The sequence below is a fragment of the Chelonia mydas genome, chromosome 3 (genome assembly GCF_015237465.2).
Source record: "Chelonia mydas isolate rCheMyd1 chromosome 3, rCheMyd1.pri.v2, whole genome shotgun sequence".
NCBI classification, from domain to species: Eukaryota; Metazoa; Chordata; order Testudines; family Cheloniidae; genus Chelonia; species Chelonia mydas.
Window position 1 is genome coordinate 150,333,033 of NC_057851.1, and position 13,170 is coordinate 150,346,202.

At 45.1% G+C, this 13,170-nt stretch overlaps 1 protein-coding gene across 1 annotated transcript in view; it reads right to left on the reverse strand.

Moving 5' to 3' along the window:
* ALK (ALK receptor tyrosine kinase) overlaps positions 1-13,170 on the reverse strand; it is a 514,101-nt gene that overhangs the window by 119,323 nt on the left and 381,608 nt on the right. Inside the window, exons 7-8 of the mRNA XM_027833891.3 lie at positions 5,917-6,048; positions 4,044-4,144 (exon numbers count right to left, since the gene is read on the reverse strand). Coding sequence (XP_027689692.3) covers positions 4,044-4,144; positions 5,917-6,048 — 233 coding nt within the window. The remainder of the gene's footprint in view (positions 1-4,043; positions 4,145-5,916; positions 6,049-13,170) is intronic.

Here is a 13,170-nt window from a genome sequence, read left to right on the forward strand (position 1 = left end):
AGGAGTTTAATCCCATTGGATGCCACCCCCTCTAACCTCAACCAGCACATACATGACATATTGTGAAAAAGCAGCATGACTTTGACAGTTGCTGGCAGGGTTTTTCGCTGCCTACAATGTTTAGTGCAGGTATCCTTGAATGTTAGCTATCCTGCACAAATCAACTGCCGATTCTTGCATTTCAACTCTGTGTTGCCATGGCTCTTCTTTTGTGGGCAGGGAACCATGAAAGTTGCCTTCAGATGTGAATGTACTAGCTCACTCACTGGAAGCTAGGTATTAAGGAAGCTCAGAAGAAATTTTATCATGCTCAGGGTGGAGTGGACTTACTGAAGCAAAAATTGAAGCTACAGGCTGAACACATTTAACGCAGCTATAGATGAGTACAATCCCATGTGGCAGACACAGCTCTATAAAATCTGAGCAATTTTTGTGCATGAATGTGAAGCATTTTAGAAGCATCACATTGCTAGCATTGGCAATGACAACACTTTTTTGCATACTAGAAATGGAACATATAGAAAGAAGCACATTTCAAGCGATGAGCTTTAGAAAGATAACTATTTGGACCTCAGCACAAATTCTGCTGGGCCTCTTGTGAGTATCATGCAAGTATCATGAAATTCCTGGACCATCATGCTTCTGGTCAGGCCAGTGACTCTGTGAGAGTAGTTTCTTTTGCAACATGTTGGCACTTCTGCTTTCAGTCTTAGATTGGATGTGCAAGCAAAGAGGCTCATGGAAATGACAAAATGAGAATCCACCTGCTTTGATTGTTCAATTCTAGGGGGGTTGAGTGGCCCCCCCCCCTCTCATTTTATCTGGATCATCATCATTGTTTAAAATACTCCTCAACTTTCATCATTTCATCTCCATGCTCTGGTTTCATAATGGCAAAAATGAAAGCACAAGTTGCATTTGTCCTTGGGAGAGAGAAAGGGGCCTCATTCCACTGAAAACCAAAATGAACAGGGGGAACAATTCCTCTACCAGATCACAGGGCACCCATCTTGTCCTTCGGAAATCCCAGAGATACTGGAGATCACCTGATGAAACAGGGAACAGGCAGCGATGGAAGCAACAAAAGAAGGAAAATGAAGCGTGTATTCACCACTTCCAGGTATTTAAAAATAACACCCTCAAGATTAGAAAGGACTTGGGCAACGTTCTGCAAAATGAAACATGTTAAAGGAAAGCCAGAAGTGCTGGAGACATCTCCCTGTACCATTTTTCACACTCAAGTGTTCCGAGTCAATGTTATTAACACGTGTCCTGACTTATTTAAAACTCCAGGAGCAAGGGAAAAAGAGAAAAATGCACGATTGGTGCTTCCAATACAGCTGCTCTGGGAAATTCAATAGGAGCTCCCATTATTTATTTACATATCAAAGAAACAGGCTGAAAATGAATTTAGTGCTGGTGAAAGAAGCTGGATCAATGGCACTGGAGGATGGAGCCTTCTTTGTAGCCAGGGAGGATGGATAAAATCAGCACAAACTTCTTCACCAATGTGCCACAGTTCTTCTCTGGACAGTCCACATTTGGGTGTAAGAGGAAAGTTGAGACTTTCTAAAACAAGTTTGGTTAACTCTGGCACCTAAAATTGGCTTCCAGCTTCCACCTCCAGGGGAGGTACCAAAACAGCCTCAGAAAAGGGTTCTCACTACATTACAGACATGCAGGAATCTGTTCTCACTGTCCCACAGCACAATTTTGCTACTTCAAAAGGTTTAGCTCAAAATCAAATGAACAACTAAATTAGTGGGTGCTTATCAGAAGAGACTGGCCCCACTTACTCAGCCTCAGCTTCCTGTAAGAGAAAGTCAGGTCTCTTTATGGGACTGGAATACATTTTTCGTACTGCACAGGATGACACAGTGAGCACAGCAAAGGGAGAGCAAGCAGGACTCTGGAATGTGAGCTGCACTGACAATGGGACAGTGAGCAAGAGCTCCACCTATGGGAGCAAGCAGGACTCTATGGGAGTTTTCTGGGATCTATTGTCCCTCATGTATCATGAATAAATTTGTCAGAGAAATTCTGGTTGCGAAAGAACCCAACCTGGTTGTGACATGCCAGGTTGAGCTGTCAGCACTGACAGGTAGAACAATTATATCTAATGCCTGAACTTGAGCCAGCCCCATTGGGAAGTGACTTAGAGGGAAAAAATAGGAAATGCATTATGTTATTTCACAGCCACTTTTCTGACTAAAACTCCATTATGAGAAAGATCATTTGCACCTATTGGCGGGATAAATAGGAGGGAAGGTCTCCTTCCTCTCCTTATGTTAGACTGAGAAGTGGCACTAAATTATTCTGATCGCAGTAAGATTGTTCCAGTAAAATAGAATTTGAAGCTCCCAGGGAGGTGTTGAGAACAGAGGCTTTTACACGATTTAAAAAGGCAAGAGACAAAACCCCTCGCCAAACTCCTTCACTCTTTATTACCAACAGCTGCAATGCTGCATGTGTTCGGATGCCTTGTAAGTGCCAAGGGGAGTAATGGAGGTGGGACAGCATGTGAGCAGATACAATAGATGGTATCTTCCGCTCAGCAGCAAGTTTAATTATTTGCACTATCGTAGGCTCAAGAAAAAAAATTATACAGATGGGGAAATGATTTCCCCCAGCTTCCTGCAGCAGGCAGGTTATGAAAAATATTCACTCTTGCTGGTTTATGATAAAAGGAGGCCTTTAAATATTCAGATCCTGTACATGCCTTTGGAATGGGGGAAGAAAAGGCAGAAGGAGTCTCCTACAAAAGCAAGAGTGCAAGAGCATGCAGGGAACGAAGTAGCGTTCATTTCTCTGCATGAAGTAAGATGCCTTCAAGAAGTGAACCAAATCAAACATTAAATCAAAGAAAACCCCTTCCTCTGGGTGTCCCAGAACATCCCGTCTTCTTCCTTCCTGTATAGGGACTGGAGCACACACAGTCTTTGTTTCATGTCTTACACAATACTTAGTACATTATTAGTGCTTAACAAATACAGAATGATCTATATTTTCAAACATGGCAAATGATTTTGGGTGTCCCAGATTTTTGGGTGACCGGCCTGAGATACTTTAAAGGAGTCTGATTTTCCAAAAGTCGAGTGTCAAACCCTTGGAAAATCAGAACCTTTTGTGGTGTCTCATTGTGCGAGGCACCCTAAATCACTAACTACTGTTAAAAATGTAGAACAATAAATAAATATCACTGCTACTATCATGCACTATATGAGTGCAGACCACTGGTCATGTGATGTCTCCAATCTACACGCATCCCTTGGACGTATCATTATCTAAACCACAATTTGAGGTTATACACGATTTACTCAGCAATGCTAGTTACTCTGTGTGACCAAATCCTGCAGTTCTCACTCACTCCTGGCTCAGGAAAGTCTCCCACCGACATTAATGCCACTTTCACCCGAGTGAGGGCTCAGCTCTGAAGTGCAGAGCAACCTCAGCTTCTGTTAACTTAGCACTTGCAAGAACAGGGCCTAAGCAAGGAGTAGTGGGATTGGGGTGGGGCACGATAAAGTCCCGGTTGCCTGAATCCTGGATGGCGATTAGGAAAGTGCATGCTGCACCTTCTGAATAGATTAGGAGCCAGTCCTGAACACACTCCTAATGCGTATGCATCACTACAGCTGCCTCTGATTTCTGAAGACAGAATGTCTTTGGGTAGTGTTGCTGGCACAGTGCACCTCTCGATCCCCCTTCTCGTTGTTACTTTGGTTGCGAAAGCCACAATATAGCCCTTCATCTCTGTATTAACAAAACACTGGCTGATCAATGCATTAGTGTAAATACATTATACTAGGTTACATCCACAATGTAAACTAGTCAGGCTTCATTTTTCATAGAGTCCAGTTTGTGGGTGCTTTAAGAGAGCATCCAGAGCTCAACGGTGCACACAGATCCACAAAATGGGCATTTGCATGTCTGTGCGCCAATCTGAGCCTCCAAATGGGAGATTTGGATGACCTGCCAGTAGTGGTGTTTGAAAACCAAGTTTGGAAAACATTGTGGGAGAAAGAAGAGACTTTAGGACTTGCCTCACAGGGAGAATTCCTAATTGGAGCTGGAAACACAGCGCTGGTCATGATGGTTGTTTCTGCCACTGGGACCTCACTGGTGTTTAGCAAGAGTGCACAACCTAGATAAAAAACAAAAGAGAAGAGCAGACATGCTGTTGCCACTAACTTCTGGATGCAAGGTTTGTAAAAGGCCCATCAGAACATTCCTCTAAGAACCTTATCTAGTCTGGTTCCAATTGTGTTAACTGGTCCCTGTTTCAGGGGGATAACATATGACAAAAGGCATTTTTCAATTTAGTTTGGATGCAGTCAATACAGCTTCACATACTCTAGGGCCCTATTCGGGAAACATATTTAAGTGATCTGGCTATCTTCTTCACACACGTTATTTTTGTGCTTATGCGTAATTTGGGATTCATTTTCTTTGCTGGATCCACAACAAAATGCATGTTAAAAAATTAATTTTAAGTGAATCTTCATGTTGGTGAAATATACCAGATTAATAGCAATGCAGTTGGAGCCCTGTCTGTTCCTTTAGGCTAAAGGTCACTCATCATAACAAGGACTGCAGGAGGAACTGAAAACACAGATACTTTCTTGCAGAGGGCATAGGGCGTGGAGGAAAACGCAAAGGGAAATTCTTTGCTCTCTCTCTACACAGAGACAGAGAGGGCTGAGTCTGTGGGAACGATCAGTGGGTCAAAAATGCGGACAATGCAGCGGCTGCAAGCTTCCACATAAGCTTTGCTCCCCCTGCCTTGGGGCAGGAGTACTTGTGAAAGAGGAGAGATTAGGCTGCACTGAACCCTGCTTACATGGTGTGGAGAGGATTCCAGTTCTGTCCTCACCCTCCCAACTCCTATATGCTTCCCCTACAAAGAAACCTGGTTATGTGGCTTGGGTTGAATTTCACCATTGCAGAATAGAGAAATCATGAAGAAGCAACACTTTACTGTTCGCTCCCCATGGTGCCCTCTCTAGCTCTCAACTACCTTACTTAGCCATGCCTCTTAATTTCTTTGTTCTCTGCAATATTGTGGGGCAGGTCATCCACTGGTAATGAACTGGCATAGCACCACTGCAGTCAATGACTCTACCCCAGCAAAAGAGCTGGCCTTTAACATTTCACTTTGTCGGTGTATTATTTAACTCTGAACAGCGTTTTTGGGACAGTGTGTACGGCAGACGCTACTCTGTCTTATTACTGTTTTCCTTTAGTGGCTCTGCATCTAAGCAATAAATGTCTCCTCTGATTTATACTATTGTATGAGGGAAAATGTTCATGGAGGCAGGTAGTTTGTATGCTACATTTCAGCCTGGTCATAGTTCAATGCCCAGGATATAAACCACTGAATACTGTGGGTTTATGAGAGCAACGTTGAAATTGTAGGGGGAGTGGAGGGGAGTGTTTGTGTGTGTGTGTGTGGGGGGGATTGAGAGATGATGGAGCAAAGAGGACAATACGGGATGAAAAGGAAAGCAAGGGATGGTGGGGAGGAAGGAAGCAGAGGCAGGATTAAGAGAAAGTAAATAAGGAATTGTGGAAGGGTAAAGGATCTGGCTGGCTTGGCAGGGTGGAGGCAGGAGGATGTGAAGAGGATAAAAAGGAATAAGGACTTATCTGAAGTAAAGTACAGAAGCTTGGGACACCAATCTCTAGTGACAAGACAGACAGGACAATGACAGCCCCAGTGGTCTCATGCTCAGTGTTTAAGGTGGAAAGATAGGTTTTGTTTCACTGAAAGCTGAATATAAAGGACTTATGAAAACAAGACAAGTGCAAATCCTGTGTTCTGCACTGAAACCCCCCACCCCCCTCTGTCTTTAGCATATCCCCACCCTCTTTGTTACCTGCCATTCATTCCCTGAATCTCCTGGTACGCCCTCATACCTTCTAGTGAAGGGAAGTGGCTGTACTCCAGGTTTCCGATCTGCCATGAAGGAGTGAGAGAGGCGAGAGAGCCCTGGGTCCAGCCGCAATCCCCTTCTTCAAAAGAACAGTAAAAGCCAGGGGGGAGCTTTTCTGCAAGAGGGAGAATCCAAAAAAACACAGGAGAGCTGATGAGTGGATTCCTGGGCACAGCAGAAGGAAAGCAGTGAATGTTCTCCCAGGGTTATTTTGGAGCAGGCTGACTCTTCCCATCTCCAAGTGGCCATTTGCTGTTGCCCATCATGCCATGGGTGACAAGGTGACAACACTTCAAGGTGTGACTGTTGGCTGAAAGAGAGGGGCAAATCCCTGAGAGTCTGGACACTCAGGTTCTAGTTTCAACTCCATCCCTTATTCTGCTCTGATCTCAAGCAAGTCATTGCACTTCTTTGTGCCTCAGGTTCCGCATCTGTGAAAGGGGGATAGTAATAACTCCCTGCCTTTGGAATGCACTTAGGGATGAAATGTGAACATTTTGTTTGCAACCCTATTTGCAGTTTTGAAGCTCACTCTTTCATTTTGTTACTGGCTTGTGCTTTTTAACAGAGTTCTGCATTGTAAGTCCCAATGTTTTATTAGTCACTGGCTTCCTGTCTCTATGGTCTGGTCTACGCTACAGAGTTAGATCGATGCAAGGTAGCTTACGTTGACCTAACTGTGGTAGTGTCTACACTTAAATTTCGCACCTGCCACTGTATCTGCCCCGGTACGCTGACCTAATAACTCTACCTCCATGAGCGGCATAGAATCAAGGTTGATGTAGTTAGGTCAATGCAGTGTCAGTGTAGACACTGCCTTGCTTATGTCAACAGTTACTGGCTTTCAGGAGCAGTCCACAATACCCCACATTGACAGTATAATTGGTACAAGCACTCCTGGTGAGAGGACAGACAGTCCCTTAGCCCATGTCTTGTGAGTCCGAGTCAGTTGGCACCGGCCAGCGAGGGGTGTCTAATTGCAGGGTAGACAAGATATTAGACTACACACACACACACACACACAAAGGTGAGTAAAGCAGAGTAATACCCCCTTTTAGCAGGAGTGAGAGTGAATAGCAACTACACTTCAAAACAACACTTGGGTTACACAGGGTGGTTTGATTAGCAGCACAGAATGACTGGATTAGTTGAGTGATTGAATTAGCTGCTGACAAGTTGCTGTAACTCAGGCTGTTGCACCTCCACTTCTTTACTTCAGCCCAGCCCCTGGATAGGCCAGCTAGCTCCATCTTGAAGCACCACTTTGTGTAGCCAATTAGTTCATTTTATCATCCATTATCATTGCATAGCTTTGAGATCTGGGACCTCTGTCTTGGGTTGTTCCTTTACTGCTCTCACTGGGACCATTAGGTCTGAAATTACAACTTGTGATTTTTGTGTGTGGAGACGAATTAGGGGTAATACTCGAGTTACAACTCCAGCCAATTGTGCTAGGAAGACACACCCACAGACACTGAATGCGGAGCAAGGAGTCACAGGGAAGTGATTTGGTAAAGGTCACTGGCAGCGCCATTAACTCTTGCAGGAGAAACACAGGATCCTGAACACGTATCTTGGCAAGAAAGTGAAGGAAGGATGGATTCTCCATTATGTTGTTTGAAAATGTGATTTCAATATAGCTCACATAATCCTGCTAGCGACTGGGGAGCTGTGAAGGGTAATTGAAAAAACCAAAAGTGAATGCAGTGGTGACTGACAGCCCTGAAACCAAAACTACCTATCTTCTCATGTATATTTATTTAAAGTATCTATGGCCCTCATCACTGCAGTATCTGAGTTCCACAAGATTTAATAAAATGCTTCCTTCCCCCACTTCTTCATTTGCAGGAGTAGTTTAAAAGATCATTTCCTCACTCCACCCCCGAAGTTTTCTGTTTATACAAGAAGTATCATCTTGTCAGAAACTGTACAAGAGGCCTATCATTCAAGATGCTGAGCACTATCAATACCCATTCACTCCATAAGGATCACAGGACACAGCTCCTCACAGATTAGACCGTAAACTTCTCTGCTCTCCCAAAGTGCCTCACTGCTGACATAGATATGTTAAGAGGGTAGTTCAGAGTCCATGGCCTATTCAGTTTTTGGTCTCTCTCCAGGAGGCCAGTTAGTCAATGCTGTGATGATTGTGTCTGTGATGTGAACATCTGATTTTCTAGGTAGGAATTGGACTGAGAATCACCAACTCATTCCACGTTGGCCACCAACAGTCATCACATGTCCATGGCTTTCAAGAGGGACTGCTCGAGCTAGCTTTGAACTTGGGACCTACGGTGGAAGTGAAAATCTCCTTATCCCATAGCCATCCAATCTACCATAAATCAAACCTTTAAAAGTACATTTTTGGTTTTGCCTTTTAAAATCTCCAGATTTGTGCAGCCTTCCCTACACTCTCTAAGCTAAGACAACAGAAGCTTCACTTGATTATTTCACCATCTCAGCCTCAGGCTGGGATCTAGGTAACATGACAGAACCAGGTGTGCCCTGAATTCCTATTGTAACAACTCAGTGTGGTGTCTGATTGAATGCATTTTCCTGTCTGGGATGCTGTAAACAACCCCAAGCAGCAGGGGAGACATCGAAGCAACAAACCCTGCCTGGAGGCCAGAAAAAGCTGTAGCTCAGCTCGTGATGCACAATAGCAATAGAGATGTGTAATAAAAGCTATTACTACCACAGTGCATCTCGGTCCTCCTCCTCAAATATGTCATTATGAATTGCCGAATGTCCTGCACTCTAGATATGCTGCATTCTCAACTACTATTGTTTAATGCTTGGTATATGTAGAAAAGCGATGGCACCCATTTATTGCCATTCCAAGGAAAGCTTTCAGGATAGAGCCATTCTAAACACGTTACCCCGATTCTTGGGATTTACACACAGCAGGCTCTCGTTAGCATTACACAGATTATTGATGGCTATATGCACTGCACAGAGGGAAAAAAAAACCTTCTGGATTGAAAAGGTAATATCCACATACACATTGCATGTTTCTGAAGTCCTTAGCTAGGCAAAACTCACATTGTCTTCAGTGAGAGTTCTGCTTGATTAAGGAGAGCAGGAGTTTTATAAGGGTTGGTGAAACCTATTGTATTTGATAGCATTAGAGACAGGCAAACCTCAAAAGGTTCAAACCACAGTGGGTATGTCTACATTGCAACGTAAACTTGAGCTTAACCTCGGGCGCAAACCTAACCCCCCTTGTTTCTATACTGAAATTGTGCTAACTCAGGGCTTGGTCCCAGTGTCTCAGGACGTGCAGGGTTCAAGCACGAGTCAAGCCAGGACCCAGGGTTCAAGCTCTATTGCTTTACAGTGTAGACACACCCCACTTGACTCATGTCCTTGGAGTCCACCAGAAGTATCCCACAATTTCATGGACTGACTTCCTTAGTTCTCTCTATCCCAGCAATCTCCAGTTGACAACTGAAAACAGAAGCCACTGCCCTTGGCATGGGTGAGGGGTATCGTAGGCTAGGGGAGGCCAAGTCTTCCCAAACAGCGAGGTGTGGCCCCGCCTATGCACCACCCCGAGGCCCCCTCCTGCATCTTGCTCTTTCCCTGTAGCCCCAGCCCAGACTGCTCCTCTTCCCATCTTTGCTAAGATTCTCCCCCGAAGCGGGTTGGGGCGAGAGTGGGCCATCTGGCTGGCCCAGGGCTGCCCAGTGCTCTGACTAGCCAGCCCGGGCGGGATGGCCTAGAACTCAGGGCAGCAGGGGTGGGGCTCCTCTGGCTCTGAGTGGGGAGAGAAGGGCAAGGCCAGGGGCTAGCCTCCCCACAGGGGGGGGTTCATGCACCACCTATGTCCCTTGGCGTACAGCAGCAGCTCAATGAGTCAGCATTAATCCACTGTCTTCTGATCAGCGAGCTGCAAGCACACCACTGGAGAACCTCCTGGGTTTGCAGTGGAGACCAGACTGAACAAGCCTTTTGCAAAGCGTGCTGCTTCATGGTCTTGGGCACACAGCCAGATTTTGGTGAATCTCTGGTGCAAGGCCAATAAAACTGTGGCCTTCAGCAAAAGCACCAGGAATGATCACGGGTACCAGCAGATAGCTAAGAAGCTGGCAGTTTTTCCAGACTGGTGATCAGTGCAGGGAGTGTATTAAGAAGCTGAAAAGCGAGTACCAGACAATCAGGGACAAGAACCGCACCTCGGGCAACTCGCGATCATCATGCCCATTTTATGAGGAGTTGAGCAGGTCCTAGGCACTGCACCCAACCCAACCACTCATGATGACCTAGTCAGTCAGGATGGTGCTGGGCTAGCCCCTGAATCCAGCCAGGAGACTGATGGGAACCAGCAGCAGGCTCCAGTGAGGAATATGAAGTGACTCTGTTTATGAAACCAGTCCCAGAGGAGGCTGTGGATCAGGATCAATAGTAAATTCTAGGTCCCTACTTGGAAGAGCTGTTTGACCCCATCCCATTCTGAAGAACACTCTGCTGGTGAGCCTGCAGCAAACCCAGTGGAGACAGGAGCTGCTCCAGAGCCCGGTAACTTTCTGACTCCAATATAGTTTATTACTACAGTAATGCGAGAGATTTCTGCGCTAAGAAGCACTGCAGTAGTTATGAGAAGCCCTGGCTACCAGCATGTATCCGCTAAAGGTGGATTATATCACACCACCTTAGCACCCCCTTCCCCCACCTCCCCTCTACCATATAGAGTTCAAAATGGCACCTGGGAATTTGAAACATTAAAAAACAGCGTTAAAGAGTATTTTCACTGCAGAGTCACAGATGTTTGCTAGGGTCATTCATGTTTTCCTTGCAGTAGTAAGGGCTTGAAATTGGCAGCTTTGTAATCAGTCCACAGTCTGTGGAGCAGCCTGGAAACAGTGAACTCAGTGTGTGCATTTGGGAAACCGTTTTCTACTTCCCAATCTAGTCCATTTCAGTTAGAGGTAGTCCATGCAGTCTGCAGGTCACAAAATCACTTCTCCCAGGTGTGAGTGGGGTGTCTGTTTTTGTCCAGAACTGTGCTGGGTGTGAAGAGGAGGAAAGCTATAGAGTTGGGAGTGTTTGCATGCAGCAATAACAAGCTAAGCATGTGGAAGCTAACAGAGCATCCTGTTAATTCCCTCATGGATTCTGACACAATCGTGGTTGCGGATAGCTGCAAACTTTTCCTGAAGCTGGAACTCCAGATCGTCAGTCACACTGTAGGGAAGGGCATATTTTCCAGGCCCTCCTCTATAGCTGACTAGCCCACTCCACCCATACAGGAATTACTGGTGAAATCTTATATCACGTGCTATGCACAAGGACAGACTAGATGATCATTATTGTCCCTTCTGGCCCTCAGTAAAATTTATGAATCTTTACTGGCTATGGAAGGAAGTTTCAGATCCTGGGTCAAAGAAGCCTCTAAATGTGATAACACTTAAAGCATCCGATAGATCTTTAACACTGTCGCCTACATATTTTTTCCCTGTTACTACTTGGTCTGCCAAGTTCCATCAGAAATGAAGTGCAAAAAGGGACTATCCATTTCACTACAGTAAAGAAAAAAAAGATTTTCTTGTAATGCCAAATGGCTTTTTTGAGATCATAACTGGTGGAGATCGGAATTCTGTCAGATGTAACCCTTTCAATGTAAAGAGGGGGAGAAAGGTTTGTAACTTAGCAAAGGTCTATGCAAGACAGGAGAAGGCAGGGCACTTTTACAGAGAGCATTGCATGGCAACATGCCACCTCACCATTTCTTCTCTGGGTAGCTTCTGTTGAGTCATATCCATCACCAATGCACAGATAAATCAGCTGGTTTTCCTCACAGAATTTCAGTTGGATAGTATACGGGGCCCAGTAGAATTACCTATGCTTTGCAGTCATTTGGTCACTGACTGAAACCTGATATACACATTTCTAGTCTAGATGCTAGGAACACTCATTCCCCCACAGACATAAATGCACATTCCTCCACCCACACACAGAGTGGAGTTTGAGTCACCAGAGCCTGAAATGGGACTTGAGCCCTATAACAAACTTTCCATATTCTTTTATATGGCAACACAGGAATGTGAATTTAAAAGAATGTCTTTCCCTTATCTCCAACTCCTGTCCTGCTTCTCCTAGAGCAGCCGCTTTTCAAACTTCAGAGTGACTCCCTCTTCAGGTATGAGGGCTACATTGTGAATGGGGGAGAGTTTTGATCAGTCACAGGGGTGATGTTACCCTTGGGAGTTGTTTCCCCCACCCCAGGGTTTTCCAGGTGTGTAACTGCAGTCCATACATCATAATCCATAGCACACATAACTGGGTTAGCTCATCTGGCATCAGAGAGCCTTCAGCCTTTGATTTGCTATTCCCTCACCCGTGGAACCACGCACAGACAGCACTCTGAGATGAGGGATGCTCTTAAACCAAAACCCCAACACCCCCTGCACCAGAAAAGTACAGATCTAAACTACTGGGGGTAAATTCTTTGCTTTCGTAAAACAAAGTTGTGCCAATTTATGCCAGAAGAGAATTTGGCCTTTCATCTCTGTCTTGCATCATAGCAGCCACATTACCTAACTGGCTGTATTATATCAGGGGGCCAGCGGCTGCCTTTACAGCAATTTCCAATCCTTGTGTATGAATTTGCCAGAGAAGACATAGGATGATCCACTCCCTGAAATCTTAATTTGTTCTACTTCTTTCACTCCCCCATCACGATCCCTGTGATGACCACAAATGTAGAGCTTCAGCCCCCCGCCCCCCCCCCACAATACTATCAAAATAAAGAGAACAAAAGACATAAACCAGCTTGATTAGGTGCCTCCAGGTTCCCTGTAATCACAGGAAGTTGGTCTTGTAGGATCCCTCTGGCTCAAGTGATCCTAACATGATCACAGGATGACTGGGGGAGAAACCAAGTTTCCTGCCCATATTCAGTAGGGGAAATTCCTTTACAAGCACACTGTCGCCAATCTGTTACATCTATACATATGACCCCAAACCACCATGGTTTGGCATCTGATTCCATTTTGATTCTTGTGGGGGGGGGGGGGGGGGAAATCTCTTTTCCCCGAAAGACTGTTTGATTAAAAATCAAACAGCAACATTTCTTTTCTCCAGGGGTCCCTGATTCTACTTACTCTACAAAGACTAACTGGCTGTATGCAGCAGAACCACCATGACATTTTCATTGGCCATTAATAAGTAAAGAGGTGTTAATAGACAGCAGGCTTTAGGGCTCATTTTGAGCCCGGAAAAGAGCAAAACAAAACAC